The 25225-nt window shown below is 38.1% G+C and overlaps 3 protein-coding genes across 3 annotated transcripts; 2 read left to right on the forward strand and 1 right to left on the reverse strand.

Moving 5' to 3' along the window:
- Positions 1-93: 93 nt before the first annotated feature.
- On the forward strand, positions 94-1209 carry MEE59 (maternal effect embryo arrest 59). The gene is made up of 3 exons (XM_021975947.2): positions 94-575; positions 722-883; positions 1005-1209. The coding sequence occupies exons 1-3, from the start codon at positions 222-224 to the stop codon at positions 1050-1052; spliced, it is 564 nt and encodes a 187-aa protein (XP_021831639.2). The 5' UTR covers positions 94-221; the 3' UTR covers positions 1053-1209.
- Positions 1210-9793: 8584 nt separating this feature from the next.
- LOC148293599 (uncharacterized) lies at positions 9794-12642 on the forward strand. Its single transcript, XM_088254534.1, has 4 exons — positions 9794-11154; positions 11231-11627; positions 11718-12498; positions 12626-12642. The coding sequence occupies exons 1-4, from the start codon at positions 9809-9811 to the stop codon at positions 12640-12642; spliced, it is 2541 nt and encodes an 846-aa protein (XP_088110660.1). The 5' UTR covers positions 9794-9808.
- An 8503-nt stretch (positions 12643-21145) lies between these two features.
- On the reverse strand, positions 21146-24627 carry LOC110771616 (cytochrome P450 81Q32-like). Its single transcript, XM_021975946.2, has 2 exons — positions 23694-24627; positions 21146-21863 (listed from the first exon to the last, which is right to left on the reverse strand). Exons 1-2 carry the CDS (start codon positions 24582-24584, stop codon positions 21255-21257), a joined length of 1500 nt encoding a protein of 499 aa, XP_021831638.1. The 5' UTR covers positions 24585-24627; the 3' UTR covers positions 21146-21254.
- Positions 24628-25225: the final 598 nt, after the last annotated feature.

Below are 25225 nucleotides of genomic sequence, written 5' to 3' on the forward strand. Positions count from 1 at the left end.
AGAGCACACGCCATTCATCCACCCACAGAAACTGGTCGATCTCTCTCAGCAAAGCGGTTTCAGACTCTTTAGTTATTGGCCCATAGTTTCAGCTTCTTCCGACTTCACCTGCCATTCTTCTCTTCATTGCTTTTATACTATATAAACACACGAGAGAGCAGAGCACCATCATCAAACAATTTCAAACAAACTAAAAGAAGAAAAAGATAAATTTTTTGATCATGGTGGGGCACAGGACGGCGACAAAGCCAAGCCGGAGCGACGAGGTGTTGGAAGCTGATGAGCAGATCAAGATCGCCAACCAGATCAGAGCTCAGTTCGACTCTTCAGCCCCAAAGCGACCCATCAAACCAAATAGAAGCGAGCCCGATGCTTCATCATCATCAACAGCAAACCCAGTTGACTATTCCATCGATGACCAACCCAACATTCCAGAGCTCGACAAGTTTCGTTCTCTCCAATCTCAATCCCCTGTTATACTCTCATCAGCAGAGGGAGCTACCACAGTACAAGATGAGTTTGTGGACACAGAGTACTACAAGGAACTCAATTCCATTGACAAGCAACATCACATGGTACTAAATTCTCTGATCTCTCTCTCTCTCTCTCTCTCTCTCTCTTTTTTTCAAAGTTTTGAGTTTTGAAAAAGAATTATTGTGTGCTCTGTTTTTGACGATTTAATTGGGTCTGGTTTTGATTTAAATTGAATTGAAATGGACAGACTGGAAGTGGGTTTATAAAGGTTATGAGAGAAGGAGGAAGTGACTTTGATGGGTTGGATCTTCAGCTGGCTCAGAGCCATGATGATGTCATAGCGGGATTGATGAAGATCAGAAGCAACCCTGCAACAAATGACTGGGTTCCCAGAACTGATGAAGATGAGGCATGGATTTAGATCGTTAATTACTTAATTACCATTGTTATTGTGTCATTAATTAAAGAGAAGATCACCATGTTAATTTACATGTAATCAAGAAGTACCCTGTTTTCTGCTCTGTGATCAGGTCCTTGTTAACTCCTCAAAGCCAAATCGGAGTGAGAGCTCTTATTAGATCTCTGCATTGAGAAGGAGAAGGCTTGGAACTTTGAAATTCAATTCAAGCACCGACTTTGGGACTGGTTTTTCTTGTTTTTCTTTGTTTAAAGGAGTTGTAGGTTGTTCTTATCCATTTCCATAGTTAATGTTATTATATTCAAGTTGATGTATCATTATGAGAATGATGGATAAGTTGAAAACTTGAAGACGACAGGAAAAAGAACAGAAAGATTATTATATTTAGGCCACCTAACCTGTAATCAATTATTTGGACCCAAAAAAATAAACCTGTAATCAATTAATTTTTAGGCGTGAGATGAGATTACTTTCTTCTTTTTCCTAATGCGCAACGCAACCAACGTAAAAGGTGGCAAAGAAAATTTATTCTCTTCAGAAAAATAATTGGTGAGTTTGAGTGGTACTAACTAAATCAATATAATACTTTTTTTTTTTTTTTTGAGAGATACTTGAATGTATATTGTAGAGAGCATCTAGATTAAAAAAAAAAATATAGAGCATGATTGTAGATGTTCTTAACGAATTGAGTGGAGCTCAAATCAAACTCTAGCTATCTCATAAAAAGATACAAGCTGTTCGAATTGAGTGGAGCTCAAATCAAACTCTAGCTATCTCATAAAAAGATACAAGCTGTTCGAATTAAGGTTTGAATTTTATAGAAATTATCTACCTTAATTAAGGTTTGACCAAAAACACAACCTTAAATAAGGTGGTTTTCTTTTATGAAATCCTGGAATTAGATTAAATTTAAATTATGGTCCTCACAACATGTGCTTATCAGTTAGACTTTGGCCCAACTTTACCTAAACAATTAATTTGTATAATATTTTCGGATTAGATTTTTGGTTTCGTACGTGTCAATATTTATTATAAAATTTATATATCATAATTAGAAAAAAATTTCTGATAAGATTTCAAAAAAATAAAACTTTAAACTGAAAAAAAATATTGAGTAGAAAGTGAATAATAGTTTAAGGAGAAGAAAATATATGAGGATTTGGTGTTAAAAGTGAAGAGCATTGGTTGGTATTTATAGAAAAAAATTCATTAATTTTTGGGTTTTTTTTGAAAAAAAAAATTCGAATTGCCTCCCCCTCGGGCCAGCCCAGGCTCATGGACCCCACCTCCTGCCCGGGCCAGCCTTTGCAGCTGGAAACCCTTTATTAGCCCAAACCCCCCCAGCTCGAGCCCAGCCTCCATTGTTGGAAATGCTCTAAGCATCACTTCACTCCCAACTCAATTAATGGAGAAGAAGTCAACTGCGTTCGCCCCCACAATATGAGCAAAAAGTGTCCTTCAATTCATACATCTAGTATCAAGGGGATATTTTTACTCACCACTTTAACCCAAGATGTACCTTCACCACTCTTCTCAATATTTGACATGTGTCAACCAATACTTCCTTACTCTCTCCCAGTCAAAGCATTGGATCAACGGCCCCAAAGTCAAGCTCACCACACGTTGCGCCATGCCCGTTCCAGGGCAAGCCCTCCTTCCAAATCCAAACGGAATGAATTTGTGCGACAAATCCTCACCGTTTTCAAATCCTCGTCATGCCAAGTGACACTTCGAATCCTCCAATTGTGCAATCGCCGGATGAAAAATGTGGTACTAGTAGTGGGACCGGTGGATACAACCGGAGAGTCTCGGAGATGATACTTTGTAAGTAAGGTAGTTTGGCCAACTTGGCCATCTAATTCAACTCTGGCCTTTTTTAACACATGTGAATGGTTAAGGAGATTGGACATTATTGCCCATTCCAATGTGACTGATGACCGGCTAATAACAATATCAAGAACACATATGTCTTCTCCGCCAACTTCACCACCTTCTTCTCATACCCTCCGCATAAAATATTAATCCAATGAAAAACATCTCCTGGCTTCGGTAACGTAGTATACGCAACGGCCTGTTCCATGATCTCTACGAACTGCCTGGCCTCCTCTTTGTCTGCCACGTCATCGTCCCCGTAGTACCTCTTCCTCGCCACCATTGTCATTGTGATATTATACGCCAGGCTGGACATCAGAGACTTGAGCTCCACGCGTTTTGTGAGAGCTTGCACAGTAACTGCTTGACTTGGTCATTTCTGGAGCTGGCGAATGCGTTGAAGCGGGCGGAGGAGAAGATCTCGATGGCGGTGGCAGAGGTTGTGCCAGTGGTCTCGGTATGGGGCAGTGATAATGGTGGTGTGGTTGTAGTTTAAATGCTCCGATGATCGTGTGAGGATGGTTGGCGTTTTTGGTGAAGCATTCTTCTACGGAGATGGAGGTGGCAGAGGATTGCGAGACAAGGTGGGCTTGGTGGGAGGTTTTTAACATTTAGACGTGGTCGTTTAATTTAGAGGAAGAAGTGAGGAAAATGATGACAATAAGGGACGTATTGCACGTGTAGAACATGAACAACATGTAAACTTTATTGACTGCACATAAGTAGAACACATATCTTTGCTATGTCATAGAAACTATCGAAATATCAAGAATATACACAAGAGCTCTTCTCCTCAATCCGATCCCTTCATACACTCATTCTAGATGAGGTGAATTCTTTTGTGTGGGTTTTCTTGATCGGTTGAGAAGGGGCACTTGTGTTTTATATGCATCTGCCTGGGAGTCTCTCCCATCAAGAAAAACTCTCAAGCAGTCCTTATTGCATTAGGAAATAAAAACTCTAGTCCATATTAATTAGGAATCCCTGTGGCCCATGTATTTAACTTAAACACTCATACAAAGGCTACGGGCCGAGTAGTAATTGAGTCCTTGATCAATATTGAGCCCAAGACAACCCTATGATGATTAGAAGACCACTTAAGTAGGTAATTGGAATAATCCAACGTCTTACATTCTCCCACTTGGTCAAATAATCATCAAGGCTTCAAAGTTGATCACTGTATGGCCATGTAGAACTCAACATCACTCTATTCCTAAATCAAGCCACTGTAAAAAATGTAAACTTACATGGAACTGTCGGAACACATTGAATTTATAACATCCAAGATTCTTACAACCACACATATAAGCTTGCAAAATCACATAAGGCTTCCATCAAGACTAGGACACAGAATGATCATGACAAAACTTAATTTGTGTTTACAAAGATCACTTTCATTCATAAGCCCTTCCTTAAGAGATTACCAAGATCTCTCCTTAATGACACTGGCATGAATTCATGTCTTATGCAGTGTCTGTAGCTAGCTATACTGCATGATGACATGTTACTGGATTCATTTGTCAAAGAATAGTAAACATAAAACTGAAGTCACGTAATCCAATAAAAGAACCGAACCAAACAGCAATAGACAAAATAATTGAACTGTCTCCAAGAAATCTAATGAAGATTGAGTGGAATAAAACTCAGCTCCCACTAATTCTACATATCAAAACTTAATGGCATAACTATAATTGTAACAAGTATGAAACAACCTTATTCAATGAATCAATGAACCACCGGAAAAATTCTTTCTTTTGCCTTCTCCCTTACAAGCATGAACCAAAATCCAAATGCTTATTAGCAATCACAAATTTCAATTGAAAAGGCAAAAGTCATTGATTAACTACTGAAGATTTGAACAAAACTGCATGAAATAATAAGAACATATAACATACGTAAACCAAACTTTGTTCTTATTAGCCTTAAAATCCTTAATGCAAAACTAGATTGTTAAGCGATTAATCAAAAATATCCAAATTACTGAATACATCCTCAAAGAAGATCATTAAACGCTCCCACTCATCAAAACATATATTTTGCATGTTACAAAAAAGGATCAAAACCATATAAAATGAATTAATACATTATAAAACTTTATCGCAGTCCAATCCTTAGAGTTAGAGCTCAAAATTAATTTATTCAATTCTTTCTCAAACAACACTTTACATTTAAGTTGCACGTAGATGAGAAAAACCAAAGACTGTAATGGAGGCATTCAACTTTATTCCACTTGTATCTTAAACACCGATTCAATTTTCTTTAAGCAATACAAATAAGCATGGTAAGAACTTTAGTAGCCAAAACGAAACAGTCAGTCATCCAAACAGTTTCAAGTATGCTTATTAGTACTCAAAAAACTTCAATGCGTCAAAACCCAGAAAAGAATTCCAAGTATGCTCCAAAACCTATATGAGCTTTATCAAAATACAAGATAATAAGGTATTGAGTGTGAAGCCCAAAACTTTACATCACTTCTCCTACTTGGGCAAACACTCACTACTTTGCTACTTCAAAATATATAGTGCACCAATAACCTTATGATTAGAAACACTGTGACAAAAAGGTGTAAAAGAACTTTCAAGGCGTGCTCCTAATGTACTTCACAGTATAAGCCTAAATGCACAAAAACTGTCAAGAAATTTCCAGCAATGATATGTGATTACTTGAGAATTTACCATAATTAATTTAGAAGTCGGATTATTATCAAATTTAATGCAAACAAACTAGAGTCATTAATCTTCAAACAGAAAAATTAATGAGTCGTTTTATAGCTAATTTAAAAAAAAACTGAAAATGACCAACAAGGTTACTCAGAAAATCTGTCAGCACATACTTTTCCTGAACACAGATCACTAATAAAATTCTCACAAATAATCTATACATCCAATAATCACGAAACTTTGCAGAATTCACGAAGACACGTATATGCTCAACATATAAAAAAATCAGTTCATTTGAAGATCTTTAAGTGAGTCATTCAACAATCTTTATTCATAATGCAGAAACTGTCAGGAAAAATCCTGTGCATCTGTTTCAACTTTATAAATTCACCAAAAATTCAATTCTCAATATATTTTCATGAATTCAGCGTCTAAAGAAAGCTTAGAAAAAGATCCTTATCGCCTAAATATATCACAAATTAATTCGTACTACAACATTATGTAAATAGACATCATAGCAGCATGGTTCAAAACTGAAAAATTAGTTAACTATAGAATTAGGAATGCTATCAATATGCTTCTCAAAATTTAATTATCCTTATGTGCATTCTAAACATCATCATAAAACAGTAAGTTCCATGTAGGTGCAAACGAAACAATTAAAACCATATCACAAAACCAAGATATATAAAATGTCACTTTATTAAGTTTGAAAAACACCTTTGAGCAATCCAGAGATCGTATCTTGAGTATTTTATATATAGCAATGTGCCACTTTGATTCAAAACAAGTAAGTTAGTGATCCTTAATCAAAAGTGCAATTTTATCCATGCATCTCATTCATTAAGAAATAGCAATACAACAGCAGAACATCCTTATTTCTAATGCAATATCTAAACTTCATATAGCATGACATTTTCCTCATATTAAAACAAAAGGTTTATCCAAATAATTTGCCATGCAAAACCCAAGTTTTTCTTTAGGTTATCATTCAAAATTATCCTTTCTTGGGTGAAACGATCATATTTCTTAATATCAAGCATGAATACTATATAACATGACATATAATTAGACTGCGATAAACTGAGAATTGAAAACTATAATGGCAATAAAATAGTGATATTCCTTAAATGCAAGTGATATAACCACAATTAATACTTGTAAATATATATTCACAAGGCAAGTTTGCCTTTATCCAATACTGAAAGCATCAAATATAACACCAATCATGCCTCAAAAACACTTGCAGCAGTACGCCATACCATTTAAAACAAGCCAACTTTATTTTATTTCATTCTATATGATGAACACAACCTTACAGATCAATCCAACTTTACGTGATTCAATCCAATTAAATATGTATCAATCCTTTTACACGTATGAATCAATCCAGCTGTATGTTATAAAACAGTCACTTGATTGCATATGAAAAATAGCCAAGTATCAAAACATGTCCATACATAACCAAATAAGAAAACACAAATTTTTGATCAATCAAGTCACAAATACCAAAATTGCATACATTCTATGAATATGCATAAACCTTGATGTGAACTAATAGTGATCAGAAACTGTAGTGTAACTTGAGAGAATATTTGATATGAGAAATTAATGCAATCAATTTTTCATACTCATATCTCCTTTATGTGATCAACCAAAAATCTATTTCTTTGTCATACCATTAACTTTCATGACTATTAAAGATCACCAATATCAAATTATCATCAACAACTTAAACATGTTACAATCCGTATAACAAGAACAAAAATTTGTATGCCAATGGAGTTAAGGTTCATTGTGACATAACTGAAATCTTCCAAAATATATCATACAATCAATCTGTCCCCATATCCTCAATCAAACATAATTAATTCACACCTTTGGGTAGAGAATTAAACATGTTTTCAACACTAGGACATGAACATACACAAATTTCCTGAACAAAGAAACTCCCACGTCTTTGGACTGAAGAAATTCCTTGCTAATTCATGCAGTTCATCTCCCATGCTGTTCCATTATAAGTGTACTCATGTTAAACCACTCACATCTTTGGACAGAGAGTTTTTAACACGCCTTCACCTACAATCACTACTACATTTTAGCCCTTGCGCGACGGTTTTTTGCGCGACGGAGGATAAATCGTCCCACATAGATATTTTGCGCGACGGGTAACATAAATCGTAGCGCAAAATTGTACGACAAAATTAATCGTCGCGCAAATTACTGTTTGCGCGACGAAAACAAAGAGCGTCGCATAAAGTAGCTGGGAAAACGCGCGGAAAAATTTATTTGGCGGTGAACTTTGCGCGACAGTATTTCTCGTCGCGCTAAGGTATTTTGCGCGACAAGTAAAAACTTTCGTCGCGAAAAAAAAAGGCGCGAAGAACGGACTACTGTCGATAGCATTTCGCGCCAAAAAATTGCGCGACAGAGGATTGCGCGACAAACATTTCGTCGCACGTTGTTTGTGCGACGAATTATTGTGCGACGGATAGAACTACATCGTCGCGCAAAAAATCGATGTCGACAGTACCTTGCGCGACTGGGAAATAACCTTTGCGCGACGGTGACGTGGTTTGCGCGACATATGTTGAACTAATTATTCGTCGCGCAAAACGGAAGAATCTTGCGCGACGACAGAGGTATCCGTCGCGCAAACTCGTCGTCTATACTAAGCTTAGCACGTCCATGGCAGAGGCAAACTGCAGAAAAAATTGCAGTTTGCCTCTGCTGTTGCTGCATCTTTCTCAAGAGGTTTCGGCACACAAAATTCGTCATTTTCATTTCGTTTATGAGTTGAGCTACTTCTGCCTCTGATACGGTCATTAGGTATGCATTTTTTATCGTTAGTGTAAAAATTTTATTGTAAATTCATACTAACACCATTAATTTCTTTGTATATAGGAATATTATATGTGATTAGCGATTGGAGGAGAACGATTTAGAAGGTATTTTCGTTGTTTTATAATATAAAATGTATAACATTATATTTATATTGATTTATGAAATTATGTTTATAATATGATGTTAAATTATGAATGTACGTTAATGTACAAAGTTAATTGAAATTAACTTTGTACATTTTTTTTTTTTATAAAGCTTAGTTCCCGTTCGAGGTTAGTTGGACCGCGCATGGGTGGGTAAACCACGACTACGGTCCAATTAATTCTTCAATTGTCCCATATTTTGGACAGTTTGGAAATGCATAGTCATGTCCCGTAGTTTACAGCTACATGATTAGGTTTCGATTGTGGAGATTTCGGTGTCGTCTCGGTACGTTCTTCGGGTGGTACGTAGGTATTTTATATCTACGGTACACCTCAAGAACTGTACCGAGATGCTGCCGAAATTTATCCACGTCGAAATCTAATCTCATGTAGCTGTAAATTACATGACATGGCTATGCATTTCCGAATGGGATAGGGCCCTTACCGGAGGCATAAGGAAAGATTTTGTACGAATACAATATGATTGTTGTATTGTGATTGTGGTTCCAGGAAAGATGAGCAGGAGGTGGATACAAAACCCGGATAGGTGCGCAGGCGAATACTTGGATGGAATCGAGGATTTTATTGACTTTGCACGGACACACAACCCAGGTGCAACTAGAATCCGGTGTCCTTGCAGGAGGTGTAACAACATGTTGTGGGAGACAATTGAACATGTTCGATTTCATTTAGTAAGAAATGGAATGATTGAGACATACAGCACTTGGAACCATCACGGGGAACAAGTAGACATCGCTTCGTCTTCAGGGGCCACAAGAATGGACAATGTTGAACCTATTGTGGATCCTAATGAACAAGTCAGGGATATTATACATGATGCTTTTCCATTTGCATCGACCAGCAGCACTCAGGAAGGAGAAGATGATGTGCCTACACCAATGGACAGTGCAGAGTTCGAACAGTATGAAAACCTGTTAAGAAATGCCAACCAGGAGTTATACCCGGGGTGCGAGCGCTTTTCCGTTCTGACGGCGATTGTGGAGCTAATGCACGGGAAAATAAAGTATCGTATGTCGAACTTGTGTTTCGATTACTTTTTGGGGGTTTTCAAGAAAATGCTTCCAACAGACAATTGTTTGCCGAAAGATCACAGACAGGCACAGAAGATGTTGAGTGGTCTTGGATTGGGTTATGAAAAGATCCACGCTTGCAAAAATAATTGCATGTTATTCTATAAAGAGTATGAAACGTTGGATACATGCCCTATATGCAATGAATCGAGGTTCAAACAGACATCTCAGAATAGAATGAGTAAGATTCCACAAAAAGTCATGCGTTATCTGCCCCTGAAACCAAGGTTGCAGCGATTGTATATGTCGACGCATACTGCCACAGACATGAGATGGCATAAGGAAAAACGGGTAGACGACGATGTGATGCGGCATCCTGCAGATGGGGAGGCATGGAAAGATTTCGATCGAATGTTCCCCGAGTTTGCTGCTGATCCCCGAAATGTGAGGTTGGGACTTGCGACTGACGGTTTCAATCCGTACGGGGTTCTAAACCAACACCACAGCACTTGGCCGATTTTCGTATTTCCATATAATTTGCCCCCTTGGAAATGCATGAGAAAAGAGTACATGATGATGACTGTTTTGATAACTGAGGATCCTGGCAGGTCAATCGATGTGTACTTAAGGCCGTTGGTTGATGAGCTCAAAGATTTATGGACAAACGGGGTGCGCACGTACGATAAATCTACTAAGAAGATGTTCACTTTGCGGGCGGCAGTTATGTGGACTGTGAATGATTTTCCCGCATATGCAATGGTTTCGGGGTGGAGCACAAAGGGTTATATGGCATGCCCTGTATGCAAGGAAGATGTAACTTCCGGTTGGCACGCTGGAAAAGTGTGTTACCTTGGGCATCGAAGATGGTTGCCATGGGACCACGAGTGGCGGGAGAAGGATATAGAGTTCGACGGGAACAAAGAGCGTCGCGCAAAACCTAGAGAATGGTCCGGTGATCAGATCTTAGAACAGCTTAACCATTTGGATTTTGCTCCGTTTGGGAAAACAGTTAGTCGGACCAGACCTGCTACACATATGAACTGGACGCACAAGTCTATGTTTTTTGAGCTCCCATATTGGTCGAAACTAAAATTGAGGCACAATCTCGACGTTATGCATGTTGAGAAAAATGTGTTTGACACATTGATGGGAACGATTCTAGATATCAAGGGCAAGACAAAGGACACTCCGAAAGCGCGTCTTGATTTGGAAAGAATGGGCATACGAAAGGGTTTATGGCTGAAAAGGGGCAGTGATAAAGCTATACGGGATCTTGCATTTTTTTCCATGAAACCGAATGACAACAAAGAGTTTCTACAGTTCGTATCGTCTGTAAAGTTTCCTGACGGGTATGCTTCTAATATCGCACGTTGCGTGAGGGTTGACGGGGGTAAATTTACTGGACTCAAGAGTCACGACTGTCATGTGTTTATGCAACGCTTACTTCCTGTGGGGATTCGACACCTATTGCCGGAAGATGTAGTCAAGCCAATCATATTGTTGTCCAGATTTTTTTCCCAACTGACGGCAAAAATGTTGCGAAAGACAAACATTGATCAGTTGCGCCAAGACATTGTCCAAGTCTTATGCAAGTTTGAGATGATATTCCCTCCGGCTTTCTTCACGAGTATGATTCACGTGATGGTTCACTTGCCAGAAGAGGCATTGCTTGCTGGTCCAGTCAACTATCGCTGGATGTATCCAATAGAAAGGTATATAATCATCATCATTTGTGTATGCATCATTATCTCATGCTTACTACTTGCTAATTTCGGTTTATTTTGGCAGGCTACTCGGAGAGCTGAAAAAAAGCGTACGCAACAGAGCGAAGCCCGAAGGATCAATTGTAGAGGCTTGGGTTCAATATGAGGCGCTTACTTTCTGTGGAATGTATTTAAAGGATGTGGACACGGCTTTCAATCGACCTCAGCGCAATAATGACGGAGGTCTGAGAAATGAGCAACTTTCTGTTTTTGCCCAAAGCGCACGACCCTTTGGAGATCCTGTACGAGGAGAATCGTTTTCCAGAAATGACATGGAGGTAGCTCATTGGTTCGTATTGAACAATTGTGATGAGATATTGGCATACTTAGATGAACATGAAGAGATGATGAAGCGAGAACATCCATCACATTTGTATTCCAAGAAACACCGTGAATTGTTTCCACAATGGTTTTTGGAATATGTAAGTTATAAGTGTTTTCTAATTCATATATATATTGTGCTATTACATTTTTCCAAACTAACCTATTTCGGTTTTTTTTTATAATATTAGGTGAATAAGTTGAAATCAGAGAATTCCCCCACTTACAGTGAAGAGTTATATAACTTGGCATTCGGCCCACTCCGAGCAGAATTGTTCTCAGGTTGCCATGTTAACGGCGTCAAGTTTTTAGGTCATGCACGAGATGACAAGTTGTGTACGCAAAACAGCGGTGTCCATGTTCCAGGTGGAGGGGAAAGTACAGACATTGATTTCTATGGCAAACTCACAACTGTCGTGCAATTGCTTTACAAAGACCGGTACCAAGTGATCATGTTTAAGTGTCGATGGTTTGATACGAACCCAAATAGGCAGGGAAGTATTAAAATCGATCATGGGTTACTATCTGTGAACATGAGCAGAACTTGGTATGATGACGACCCTTACATTTTGGCAAACATGGCAAAACAAGTTGTGTATCTAAATGACCCTAAAGCGGGGAACGATTGGAAAGTGGTTCAGCATATGGATCAGAGGAACGTGTATGATATACCAGAACTAGACCCATCGGACAACGACGTCGACGTCGTTGACCAACGTTTAGACTCTTCCATGGAAAATGATGCACATACACTTTTCGATACAAATGTTGTTCAAGAACCATTTCAGATTGACGGAGTGTCTTCAAGAGAAATACCGATTCAGTCAATTACAATTGACCTCGGTGATCTTCCGCGATACGATCCAACCATGGGGGACGACAACGACGATGATGTACTTATGGAGGAGGCGGAGGAAGAGGAGGAGGAAGAGGATTGGGAGACGGATAGTCATGATAGTGATGATAACGAAGGTTATTATAGTTCATCTGATGAATAATGTAATTTATTTGTAATTTAACGAAATGTACATGTTCATCTGATGAATAATGTAATTTATTTGTAATTTAATGAAATGTACATGTTTTCTCTTTGTGTCAGTAACTTTTCCTAATTAACGTCATATATTTGCATAGAGTTTTGTAAAAAGACAAATGAATAAAGGTATAACAAAATACAAATATAGTATGAAAAAATATAAAGTTTTCTATGACAATTATATGCTTTATCATATAAATATATGATATCCAAACCATATAAATATATGCTTTATCACGTCCCCTAAAACAAGTTGTGATCATCTTTTGCATATATAGTAAATACGAATATAGTATCAACAAATATTTACACTAAATATCAATTTAATTTTTTTAAAATAAAACAAAATTTTGCACGACGAAAACATCTAATAGCGTCGCCCAAACCCATTTGCGCGACGATTATCTCCGTCTTGCAAGAATAATTGTCCAAAAAAATTTACAAGTGTCCGGGAATAGTTTCAAAGTGTCTTTTGCGCGACGGACAACACCAGCGTCGTTATAGTAACCCTTGCGCGACGATATGTTTCGTCTCGCAAGGTTAATTTTCCCAAAAAAACACAAGTGTCAGGAAAAAATTTAAAACTGATCTTTGCGCGACGACATGACGAATAACTCGACACAAAAATGTTTGCGCGACGAAAAATCATTGTCGTGCAAACTATTTACAGGCGAAATATTTCACTTCGTCGCGTAAACCACTTTAATTTTTAAAAAAATATTTCTATACATGACACTTAGGAATTTTAACTCAGTATTCACTAGTATAAATAATTTGAAATGAAGATCAAACTCTGTCATTGGATACATATAGGGTGAAGGAGTGTATCCGTAAAAAATCTTCGAAATCGGGGTAAAATTGACCGTTAAATCGTGATTTTTCCTTTATAACCGTTGAAAACTTTTGTCCCGTTACGCAATCTACATACCTTTTTTTTTTTCGATTTTCGGCGTATACGATCTCTAAGTAGAAACAAACAAGTGTGACGGTTGGATCGATGAAAAAAGTTATCTATAATGCGTATATGATTCACACAGTATAGTCACTAACTATTAAAAGTTTATATATAAACTTGTTAAGTAGAACATAAGATTTTGTGATATCCACTAGTGTAAATAATTTGAAATGAAGATCAAATACTGTCATTGAATTCAAGTTGGGTGAAGGATTGTATCCGTAAAAAATTATCGAAATCAGAGTAAAATTGACCGTTAAATCGTGATTTTTCCATTATAACCGTCGAAAACTTTTGTCCCGTTACTTGATCTCTACACGTTTTTTTTTCCCCATTTTTGGTGTATACGATCTCTAAGTATAAGCAAATACGTTTGACGGTTGGATCGTTGAAACTAGTTTCGTAGAATGTGTATGCTATAAAAACAATTTGTTTCAAATTTTATAGAAGAAATTGTGCGACGGGTAACTGTCGTCGCGCAAAACATGTAGATGCGACGAACACAACTTTATTCGTCGCGCAATGGGATGATGTCGTTTAGGGTTTTATGTGATCAGGGTTCAGAGTTCAGGGTTCAGGGTTTAGGGTTTAGGGTTTAGGGTTTAGGGTATGATGTTTACGCGACGGAAAATTTTGTCCCCGTCGCGTAAGGTGGTGAAATTTTTGGCGGTTCAATTGCCGCTACTGCAACGACGTTGCGCGACGATGGGAGTTTATTTCGTAGCGCAAAGTTAATATTTTCAGTTTTGCGCGAAAATTTTAATCGAAAACGCACCGTTTAGACACTTTACTGTTTTGCGCGACGAACACTTTATATTTCGTCGCGCAAAGGTCTGATAATAATTCGACAGTTTCAGACCTTCTGGTTCATTCTTGCCGCCGCTGTCTCTTCTCTCTCTCTCTCTCTCTCTCTCTCTCCTCCGGCCACCACCTCAACTTTCCACATTAACGACCGGGCGATCACCGCCAACGGACTCAGACCTTTCCGAGCCGCCGCCGCGACGATTGGGTTCGAGAAACCGGCGGGAATTTATCCGGTTTTGGGCGAATATCTCCGGCTTCGTTCTCCCTCCTCCGGCCTCCAAATCTGACGACTGAGGTATGCATTTCCCCCTATTTTTTATTGTCTAGCTGATGGTTGGATAGGATTTGTTAAATTTGTAGCGTACGTTGTCTAATTTTGTAACTAAGATTTTGGCCGGATTTCGGGATGAAATTCCGGCCACTTCCGGCCATTTTTTGGCCCAGGTCCGAGAAGAAAACTGCCTCTATTCGATGTCCTGAACCTAGGGTAGGAAGATTGGCCCTTAATTTTGAGATTTTTCCGGCGATCGTTATTGCTTTTTCACATACATGCGCTGCTGCCGCGTGTGGCAGCGCTATGGAACTGTAGCAAAATCACATTGTGTCCCAATGCGATCCACTAGTTGTCATGACCGTGTAGGTGTGTTCGGTTTCCAATTTGGATACCGTTTCAGCCTCGAATGGATTTCGCCTATTGTGCGATTTAACGGTTTGATTTGTTCGGACCATTGGATGAAACTCAAACTCATGTATGATGTACCTTGTATGTCTAGGATCATATAGGATTCAACGGATTGTGGATTGGAGTCCCGGATACTCGGAAATCGCAAACTGTACGCCAACATATATGCGTTAATTAAATTTGTAATATTGTTAAAATATGCTTAGTTTATATTGGTAAATTTGATTTATTTGTATGTTTGTTAGCTTAGTTTATATAATGACCCTAAATTGGAATAATTTTTATGTTTTATAATTAATGAAGAATGTTTTATATTTTTGTTATATTTTATTTGTTATATTTGTTATATTTGTTATTAGACGTTGACTCTATTTTAAATGAAATGAAATAAATGTTATATTTGTTATTAGATTGGTGTATTACAGTAACTATTTTTTTTAAACTTTGGTGCTTGTTTTTATTGCAAGATGTCAAACCTAATCAGCAGAAGTCATAAGCCGGTGCAACCTTCACGTAGTTTGCCTCCCCCGACTATGATGTCACCGGCCTCTGGCCCACCACAGTTGCCCGACTTGCCAGTGGGTCCCAGTGCCCCCCATGCGCCGGCGTCATCAGAGTCATCAGTGGCGCAACCAATGAGCGCCAGGCGGCGTCATCGGCTTTCCAGCACCACCGACGCCACTTCGAGCGGACCAGGTAAAGATTTCCTTCAACTACATATGTTTCGTACCAATATTTTAGTCAAATTAAACTAACATTAATTTCATATTTCTTTGCAGCCAAGAAGAACACCCGGGGACCGTGTCGCCAGTTGGCTACATCGAAGGTCACCCGGGTGAACAACTCTCGTATCAACATCAGATACGACGATCGTCATCGGGCTGCCCCAACGGCAGACCAACATAGCTCATTGGCGCACGATGTTGGTGCAGTCGTTCGGACCTATTGTCCGATGAAATGGAAGTCTTGGAAGGCCATGCCTGATGCGGTGCATAACGAGATGCATGGACACCTGTCGGTATGTATCTTACATTTTAATTGTTTTTCCTTCCAATTTTATATATTTTAAATATTTAATGTATGTAATTATTTTATTGTAGATGAATTACAATTTAGAGAATGTCAACAATGAGTTGTTGGGGTACATCAACAGACTCTTCGCTGATAGGTACAAGCAGTGGAAGAGCGACCTGCACCACCACTTTCAGGCATTTGATGATCCGCAGGTTGCTCTTCAGGAGGGTTGCCCGAAGGAGCTTGAGGGGCGGGAGGATAGTTGGCAGTGGCTCTGTGGTCATTTTCAGGAGGCTGATTATGTGGTATTTTTTATATTAAGTTCAAAATTATTACACATTTCTTACTAATGATTTATGTCATTTTTTAATATTTCATTTCAATTTCAAATAATACGTTTTAATTTTTGTATAACAGAAGATGGCTAAAGCAAATAAGGGCAATAGGGAGAAGAAGGCTCTTCTCCATCATTCAGGTTCCAGGCCCTTCTCCTATAGGATGGATGCGCGACGTCGGGTAATAATAAGTTGTTTTTATTTAATTTTTAATATGTCATTAATGTTAATTTCTTTTTTTTTTTGTACTAACATTTTTATACTCTTGTTCAATTTAGGAGGGGTCCAAATTCCCAGAGATTGACGTCTTCGGCGACGTTTATGTTCGACCTGGGAATGAGTTGGCGGAGTCCCTTCATGTAAGTACTCTTTAATTTTAATGATTATTTTACGCGTTCAAGTTTCATAGTTATTATATAAATATTTTTATTTATATTTTATGTTATGTTAAACAGACGACCATGATTGAGAAGAGCCAGTTGGTTCTTCAGGAGTCCGCCTCCCAGCTTCCTCCCGATACGCCGCTCGAGTCTGTGGCTCCTCCACAGGATGCAGGGTTTCAGATCTTGACGGACACCTTGGATCAGACTCTAGGGAGGCGGCCAGGGACATACTGTCGAGGGATGGGGAATGCCCGGCGGCGGGAACCTAGATCCCGTTCATCGTCGCAGTCAAATAGTGTTTTGACAGCAAAGGTGGCCCAGCTTGAAACCCAGATGGCACAGATGGCTCAGATTATACAGTCAATGGCCCAGTCCGGCGTTCCCGTACCATCTTTTGTTCCCCCGTCCACCTCTGCGCATGGCCACCAAACCTCTGCCCCTGTCCCCAATGTCCAGACCTCCGAGCCGCATTTGCCAGACGAGGAAGTAGATTTAGCTACATTGTTTAATTAGTTTTTTACTTTCTTAATTACATTTTAAATATTTCTCTTGTATATTATACATTTATATTATGTTTTAAAAAACTATTTTCTCTTCATTACATTTTTCAATTGCAATTTGATTTAATTATAAAAATAAAATAAATCAAAATTCTTTTTTTTCACATAAATTAAAAAAAAAAATTAATTACTAATATTTGCGCGACGAAAAAATGACCCGTCGCGCAAATCACGTTTTAAAAAATAAAAAAACCATAAAAATATATCGTAAACGAATATAATCCTCGGTTTGCGCGACGGACGTATTTGTCCCCTAAAGAAAATGCGACAAATAAATCATTGTCGCGCAAGGGTTTGAGTCACGATCCTTATTCATCGCACAAGGTATTTGCAACGACGAAATATTTGTCGCGCAAATATTGTTTGCGCGACGAATATATGTCGTCGCATTATGTTCATGCAACGTCTGTTAATTCGTCGCGCAAAAAATATTTGCGACGGATTGAAGTGTCGTCGCGCGTAGTTGCTGCAACGCCTGTACTCTCGTCGCGCAAAATATTGAGCGACAGATTGTTTGTCGTCCCTGAACTATTGGCGCAACGAAGGGTATTGCGCGACGATATTTTATAGTTTTGTCGCGCAAAGTCTAGCGTGACGGTATTTGCGCGACTGATTTTGCGCGACGATATATCTGTCGCGCTATTGTTTCCGCGACAGATTTGTTCTTTGCGCGACTATTTTTGATTCGTCGCGCAAACGCTAAAATGTAGTAGTGAATGCCAATTATGATCAATTCCTTAAATCCAGAAAATTATTAATGATTGAGTTGCTTTGGCTCACTCAACCATTGCTAGAATATCTGTAGACTATGATCATAAAACTTCCAAATATGATAAAGTTAAAACTTTGTACTTTTATCACATTTAATAACCAATCTTATTAGAATCAAAGGTTCTTTAATCAACTAGGTTGCTTTCGCTCTTTAAATTGAAACAAGAACTCTTGAAACTTTGATCTCAACCCTTCAAGCATGAACAAGAAAAGCTGTATATCGAAACACGCTTAACAAAATATGTTGGTGTAATAAAGGTTAATAAAACAATACATTGCTTCTGTAACTTTCAGTTTTAGGTTTTAGGTTTTATCCTTCTGGTTTGGTACTTTATAACCTTTCGCATATGTACACTATATTAAAACCTAGAACTGAGTTAAATTAATCATGGAATAAATAAATGAATTTCTCCAAATAAGTCACAGAAAAACAGTTCATGACATGCGATTACTTAATCAACACAAAACATGCTTGGGTCAATTTAACATCAATGACTGAAGCTGAAACTAAAAACCCCAATTTTATCTTAAATATATATATATATATATATATATATATATATATATATATATATACTTGTGCATGTATTCTTTTGCCGCAAAGAAAATACTTATCCAACTTATGAAATTTAAGCATGCTTGAGGAGATATCAAAACTGAAGCCATGTTTATCATGCCGCAAAATTTGAGATTGAAACTAAAAACCATATACATGCTTAAGTCAATTTCCATCGGACCTCAAAACTTTTCCTTAGTTTACTTTATTATTATACATTATTAATGGAAAGAGATATGCCGCATAGATGTTGATAAGTCAAAAGGTAAGTCAAAAGAAAACAAGCCAACATCAATCTGAGGATACAAATAAAATAAAACACAAACTTTATGCTTACTTTTAGTGAGGCATAAAACCATGGACAACACAGGTCTGCTTGTCGTCTTCTCCTTCCCAATGGAGCCATCTCTGTCGGTGCCACTATGGGTGTTGTCAATCCATTCTCCGACAGCCACGGCTTTTGGATATCAGGTCTGAGAGCAAGCGTCTTGTTGCTGTCATTTGAATTACCATTATCAATAGCAGTCTAGTGATTCTGGGAGAGTTTTGAGAATCGCGGAAGCTAGGGTTTCAGAGGGAGGTGGTGCAGACAGGTCCTTGTAATCTAAGACTAGATTTTCTGAAGGGGAAGGTTGTACACCATTCACTATCTGTTAGCTTATTGAATTAATCAAAATTATCCAACGGCTTTGGCAGAAAAGATGGGAGAAAACTTTTGGTTCTAAAAACATGCAGCCTAGGCTCTGATACCACATGTAAACTTTATTGACTGCACATAAGTAGAACACATATCTTTGCTATGTCATAGAAACTATCGAAATATCAAGAATATACACAAGAGCTCTTCTCCTCAATCCGATCCCTTCATACACTCATTCTAGATGGGGTGAATTCTTTTGTGTGGGTTTTCTTGATCGGTTGAGAAGGGGCACTTGTGTTTTATATGCATCTGCGTGGGAGTCTCTCCCATCAAGAAAAACTCTCAAGCAGTCCTTATTGCATTAGGAAATAAAAACCCTAGTCCATATTAATTAGGAATCCCTGTGGCCCATGTATTTAACTTAAACACTCATACAAAGGCTACGGGCCGAGTAGTAATTGAGTCCTTGATCAATATTGAGCCCAAGACAACCCTATGATGATTAGAAGACCACTTAAGTAGGTAATTGGAATAATCCAACGTCTTACACAACATGTTTTCGATTTTTGGTTGACTGGGCAATTCGTGTGGAGCATATATTTATAATGTTGTTTACGGTACGTTTTGGCCAAATCGCGTGTTGCAACAATACAGTACATCGTAGCAGGGGCGGAGCCACAGTGGGGTCAGTGGGGTCGCACGACCTCTTGGAAGCCATGGAAATAGGCTTGGAGGTTCCTTGGAGTTGCTGGTGCGACCTCTTGGAGCTGCACACCAAGTGCTCGACGAATTGGCTGAAGGAGAAGGCTGTGAGCGCAGCACAGCGTGCCTGTCTTTCTTTTAAAAGCAACCAAGGCAAAACGACATCGTTTTGGGCTATGAAATTTTTTTTAAATGACCTGGCCAAAACGACGTCGTTTTGAGCCAAGTCTTTTAAAAAAACAAAACAACAAATGCCCAGCGTATCCTTCTATCTTATCCAGCACCGATACTTCCATCTAAAACCCCCAATTATTATTGTTTTGGTTATACTTTTGTTGTTGTTAATTGATATTGTTATATTTTTGTTGTTGATAAATAATGTGTTGATAAATATTTTTTTAATAGATATTGTTATATTTTTCTTTTTTTGTTCTTTTTGTTCATTCTTTTTTTTTGTTCTTTCTTTTTTATAATTAAGTGGGTCGAGGTGGAAAGCAAGAAAATATGGGTGCTGGGAACAAGGGATGAGATCCCAACATGCTTTCGTTATTCAAGGACGTTGTCTGATGCTTTCCTTACCATTCAAACCAGGATGTCATTCAATCTAAAAACAAAAGCAAACTAGAGAGAAAACATAGCAGAAATCAATCAAAAATGGAGTTCCCTTCGATTCCTGAATCCTCAACATATTTGAATTTATCCCTTGCTCCTTCTTCAAACCAGGAAACAACACATGAAAATGTTGTGTTTCCACACTCCAATTTTCACACCGGTTCTATCTTTGTGCAAGCTGCAAATATGCACAATGAAATCCCAGCAAATATGCATAAAGTCTTCAAAAACCCTTCTTCTTTTGGGTACAGAGGGTTTTTAGGGTAGGTTGGGGTTGATGCTAGAGTATTAGTGTGCGTGTTTGTCTGTATTTTTTTACAAAAAATGCCTCAATAGTTTATCTTAAAAAAATTTCGACATTTTTACACTATGACCCTGTGACCCGAGAGTTCTGGATCCGCCACTGCATCGTAGCCATTCAAGTGAAAAGGGATTTCTGCAAAAGCTTATGTTAGTTGTAACCTAATATGGTATAATGTGGTTAACAAGTATGATACTTATTACAAGATTCTAAACCAACTTAAAAGGATGAATAAATAAAACTTGCATACATTCAAAGAGAGAAATGGTTGAACCCAAAACGGATCACTAGTCAAATGGAATTTATTGGAAGACATAAACTATCTGTTCCAAGTATTTTGATAACACAACAATTATTACTATTATTATATTCATACATCAAGATAGAACCTTCCTCGCAATCAAGCGCGGTTTACACATGGCCTCTAATGGAACAGCTTTAGGCATGGTGAGTCCCTTATCTTCAGTCATGTCAATTTCCTTCTCACTAACTCTCTCCCACTCGAAGCACTGAATCAATGACCCCAAAGTCAAGCCCACTACACGTTGCGCCAAGCCTACCCCAGGGCAAGCCCTTCTTCCGAGTCCAAACGGCAGGAGTTTGTGGGAAAAATTATCACCATTTTCAAACCTCTCAGGCATGAAGCTTTCTGGATCATCCCATAGTTCAGGATCTCTATGCAGAGCCCATGCATTGATCAATACCATTGTGTCACGTGGCACATCGAATCCGCTAATAACACAATCCTCGGACGAAAGATGTGGGACAAGCAACGGAGCTGCCGGACATAAACGGAGGGTCTCTGAGATGATACTTTGTAGGTAGGGTAGTTTGGACAGGTCTGGTTCATCCACTAAGTTTTCTTGGCCAAGTTGAGCATCAAGCTCAGCTTTAGCTTTTTTTAACACGTGCGGATTGTTAAGTAGATTGGACAATGCCCATTCCAGTGTCACTGCTGATGTATCAGTGCCCGCCAATAGCATGACCTGATTTATTAAGAAGAAAAAAAACTATCAAATCCACAATGAAATACTTTTATTATAAACCATGAAAATGCATATTGTACAGTACGCAAAATAAAAAAGAAATATTTAGTAATATATCCATTCTTAGTACTGAAATTATAAATAAACCATATACCATTTAATTTTAATAAACAAACCAAAAAAAAACTCAAAAAATGATAATTGGCCCTATTGAATTTAATTTTGATTATTAAATTACTTTGATGTTTTATTGAGTGTTTTGGGCTTTTTTATGAAACTTTGAGGTTGGGTTTGTTTTAAGAAATTAATAGCAGTTTTGTAATTTAAAAGAAGTTAAAAGCTTTTTTGTTATGTTGTAAATGAGTTTTGGGTGTGTTTCTAAAGTTCATTTAATATAGGGTTTTTTTTTAATAATTTGGGCTTCTATATTGGGTATAATAGTGAATCTCCTAATAAATGATTACAATGTAGTGAAAACTAGATAAAGATCTGTAAAATTTATCGAGCTTATATTAAGATAAAGGACCAATTAGGTGCAAAATGATTTGATTTGTTTTGGTTTGCAACCTACAAATCTTATCCTCATGAATCATGATACATGTGACAAATGCCATAAAACACAGCTGGACTGGGAAACCAATATGATCCTCTAGAAAAAGCTGAACAGTCACCGTCCAGATCTACATCCAGAGCTAGATTGGATGTGGACACAAAAGAGTGAATATCTAAACACGTGGGACACTAGCTATGCCACGAATTTTGCAATTATATTGTCTTTTGTTTTGTGTTTTTTTTCTTTTTATCTTGTTCCCAATTATGGAAATTTTACTGGTGTGTTTTTTATGAGTTACTTTTATAAATTATAATGGGTTAAAGGCTTAATTGTAATAATGGTCTATGAACTATGTTGTTATATTTTGATCACTCAACTTCAAAAATAGTTTCATAAATCCCCAATTATGTATTATATATGTTGCACTACTAGTCCCTTCCGTTAAGTTTGTCTATTTTTCCTTTAAATTCATAAGTACACTTGAAAATTAATTCCAAATATTTATAAAAACGAAATAACAAAAAATAATAAATTTAAACTAAAATAAAATAAAGAAAAAGGAAAGCAAAATTAAGGAAAAGACAAGTGAAATGCTTCTCCTGTCCTGTAACCATCAACCATAAACATCCATAAATGTAAAGTCATAGTAATTATCCATAAAAGAAAGAAGAGAGAGAGGGAGAGAGGATATGGATGTTTTTGTCTCTATTTTGAGGAAAATGGACCCCTATTGTTTCATTTAGCAACCTCCACTTGAGGGTGGGCGGCTGAATATGGAAGTGGAAAGAGGAGGAAGGTGTATGGGTTGTGGCAGAATCCCATATCCCTTATTTTACTATGCCTTTTGTCTTGATTTTGTTTTGTTCAAGTTCAAGGACATTGATGTTTGAAATTTAGAGGAGGAAAGTGTGGGTTGTGGCCAGGGAGGAAGGGGAGGGTTGTGGAGGAGAGGGAGGGGTTGTGGATGAATTGCTGAATTTACCCTCATTTTTTACAATAAAAGTCACAAACTTGAAGGCAAAGACCAATGGTGCAGCACGATACATAATTGGGGGACATCTGCAACTTTTTTGGGAATTGAGTGACCAAAATATAATTATGGGTATAATTTAGAGACCATTGCTACAAGTAAGCCATATGTGAAACAATAACAATTGTTTGAAGGGAAGCAAGCAATGTCCCGCTATAATAAACGCACCGATTTTGAACATGAAACATGATCATAAAAAAAAAAAAAAACAAATGCATGAGAAGAGAGAGAATAACTTTTGACTAACCAGAATAAGGCCCTTGATGATTTGGTCGTTGTAATATTCAGGCTGGGACTCTTGCAGGGAAAGAAGATGGTCAATCATTGTAGTACCATTTTTACCCTTCCTCCTGTGCTCATCAATCAGAGCCTGCAAGAATACATCTGTCCTCTTAGCCAACGTCTTCACCTTCTTCTCATAACCACCGCTCCCAACCCAATTCAAAATGGGCAAAAAATCAGCTGGGTTCGCTGCTCCTCCATAAAAGAACGCATCGCTCATAATCTGCCTGAACTGCTTGGCCTCTTCTTTGTCGACCGACACGTCGTCGCCGTAGTACCTCTTCCCCGCCACCATTGTCATTATGATGTTAAAGGTGAGCTCATTGAACATGGACTTGAGCTCCACCTTCGCAAAACCGTCACGTGCGTTTTGTGAGAGTTTAAGTAGTAAGTGTTTGACTTCGTCCTTTCTGATCCCGGAGAATGTCTGGAGTCGGACGGTGGAGAATATCTCGGTGACGCCGATGCGGCGGAGGTTGCGCCAGTGGTCGCCATATGGAGACCCTGCCATGGTGGTGTTGTTGTAGCCTACGTGCTTGCTCATGAGCGAGCGAGGACGGTTGGCTAAAACGATGTCGTTTTTGGTGAAGCATTCTTGGACTGCGGACGGGGAGGAGACTATGACCACGCGGCGTGAGCCGAACCAGAGTGAGAAAACGGGGCCGTATTTTTGGGAGAGGCGGTGAAAGGTTCGGTGGACTGGGGGTCTTAGGAGGTGGAGATGGCCAAGGATTGGAAGTGAAGGTGGGCTTGGTGGAAGGTTTTTGTAACCACGTCGATTTGGTTGGACCAAGAACTTGAAGGTAAATAGGATGAAGATAAGGGTGAGGGATGTACAGAACAAGATGTCTTCCATAGTTTGTTTTCCTTGATTGGTTGATATTTTGTGTTTTCATTTGGACTTGAAGATGCGGTTATATATATAGAAAATTTTGCATAAGTCCAATTACGAGGAGAGATTTTGGGTGCAATCCACACAAAATTGTTGTTGATCCAAGTCCTTTGACTTTTGCACCACATAAGATTACATGCTTATTTCAATTTATTGATATTTACTTTTTTTTATTTTTTATTTTTTGTTCCAGTTATGCACCTAAAACATAAATAAGGTAAATTATGAATTCCTAAAACTGGTAAGTTATTGATTTGTAGGATATTAATTATCATATTTGATTCGAATTTAATTGCAAATCTATTTATTGAATTCTGAAATTTTCCCAAGGTATACCGACATCAAAATTTATAATAAGAGTTCATAAAAACTTCATACCTTAACAATATGTAAGGTACCTATGCTGCTATGCATACACCTCGTATGCAGTATGCAGGTAATTAAACCCATAAATTACCTATGGTCCAGGTAATTAAATCCATAAATTACCTCTAGTCTAGGTAGTTATACTCTCTAGCCCAGCTAATTGAACTCATATAATATCTTGGTATGGATATTTAAACTCAACTAAGATAAAAATCCATACAAAATTTCTTTGGAAAAAC

The sequence above is a fragment of the Prunus avium genome, chromosome 6, assembly GCF_965620075.1.
Source record: "Prunus avium chromosome 6, drPruAviu1.hap1.1, whole genome shotgun sequence".
NCBI classification, from domain to species: Eukaryota; Viridiplantae; Streptophyta; class Magnoliopsida; order Rosales; family Rosaceae; genus Prunus; species Prunus avium.

What these genes read in the sequence shown, in the direction of transcription:
- LOC110771616 (XM_021975946.2), bottom strand. Translation starts at nt 24,584, where the DNA reads ATGGAAGACATCTTGTTCTGTACATCCCTCACCCTTATCTTCATCCTA. An exon ending in TCATCAAGGGCCTTATTCTG is followed by an intron (nt 21,864 to 23,693) that starts GTTAGTCAAAAG and finishes TTAATAAATCAG; the next exon opens with GTCATGCTATTGGCGGGCAC.
- LOC148293599 (XM_088254534.1), top strand. Translation starts at nt 9,809, where the DNA reads ATGCGGCATCCTGCAGATGGGGAGGCATGGAAAGATTTCGATCGAATG. An exon ending in TGGATGTATCCAATAGAAAG is followed by an intron (nt 11,155 to 11,230) that starts GTATATAATCAT and finishes TTATTTTGGCAG; the next exon opens with GCTACTCGGAGAGCTGAAAA. An exon ending in CACAATGGTTTTTGGAATAT is followed by an intron (nt 11,628 to 11,717) that starts GTAAGTTATAAG and finishes TTATAATATTAG; the next exon opens with GTGAATAAGTTGAAATCAGA.
- MEE59 (XM_021975947.2), top strand. Translation starts at nt 222, where the DNA reads ATGGTGGGGCACAGGACGGCGACAAAGCCAAGCCGGAGCGACGAGGTG. An exon ending in TTGACAAGCAACATCACATG is followed by an intron (nt 576 to 721) that starts GTACTAAATTCT and finishes TGAAATGGACAG; the next exon opens with ACTGGAAGTGGGTTTATAAA. An exon ending in CCAGAACTGATGAAGATGAG is followed by an intron (nt 884 to 1,004) that starts GCATGGATTTAG and finishes CTCTGTGATCAG; the next exon opens with GTCCTTGTTAACTCCTCAAA.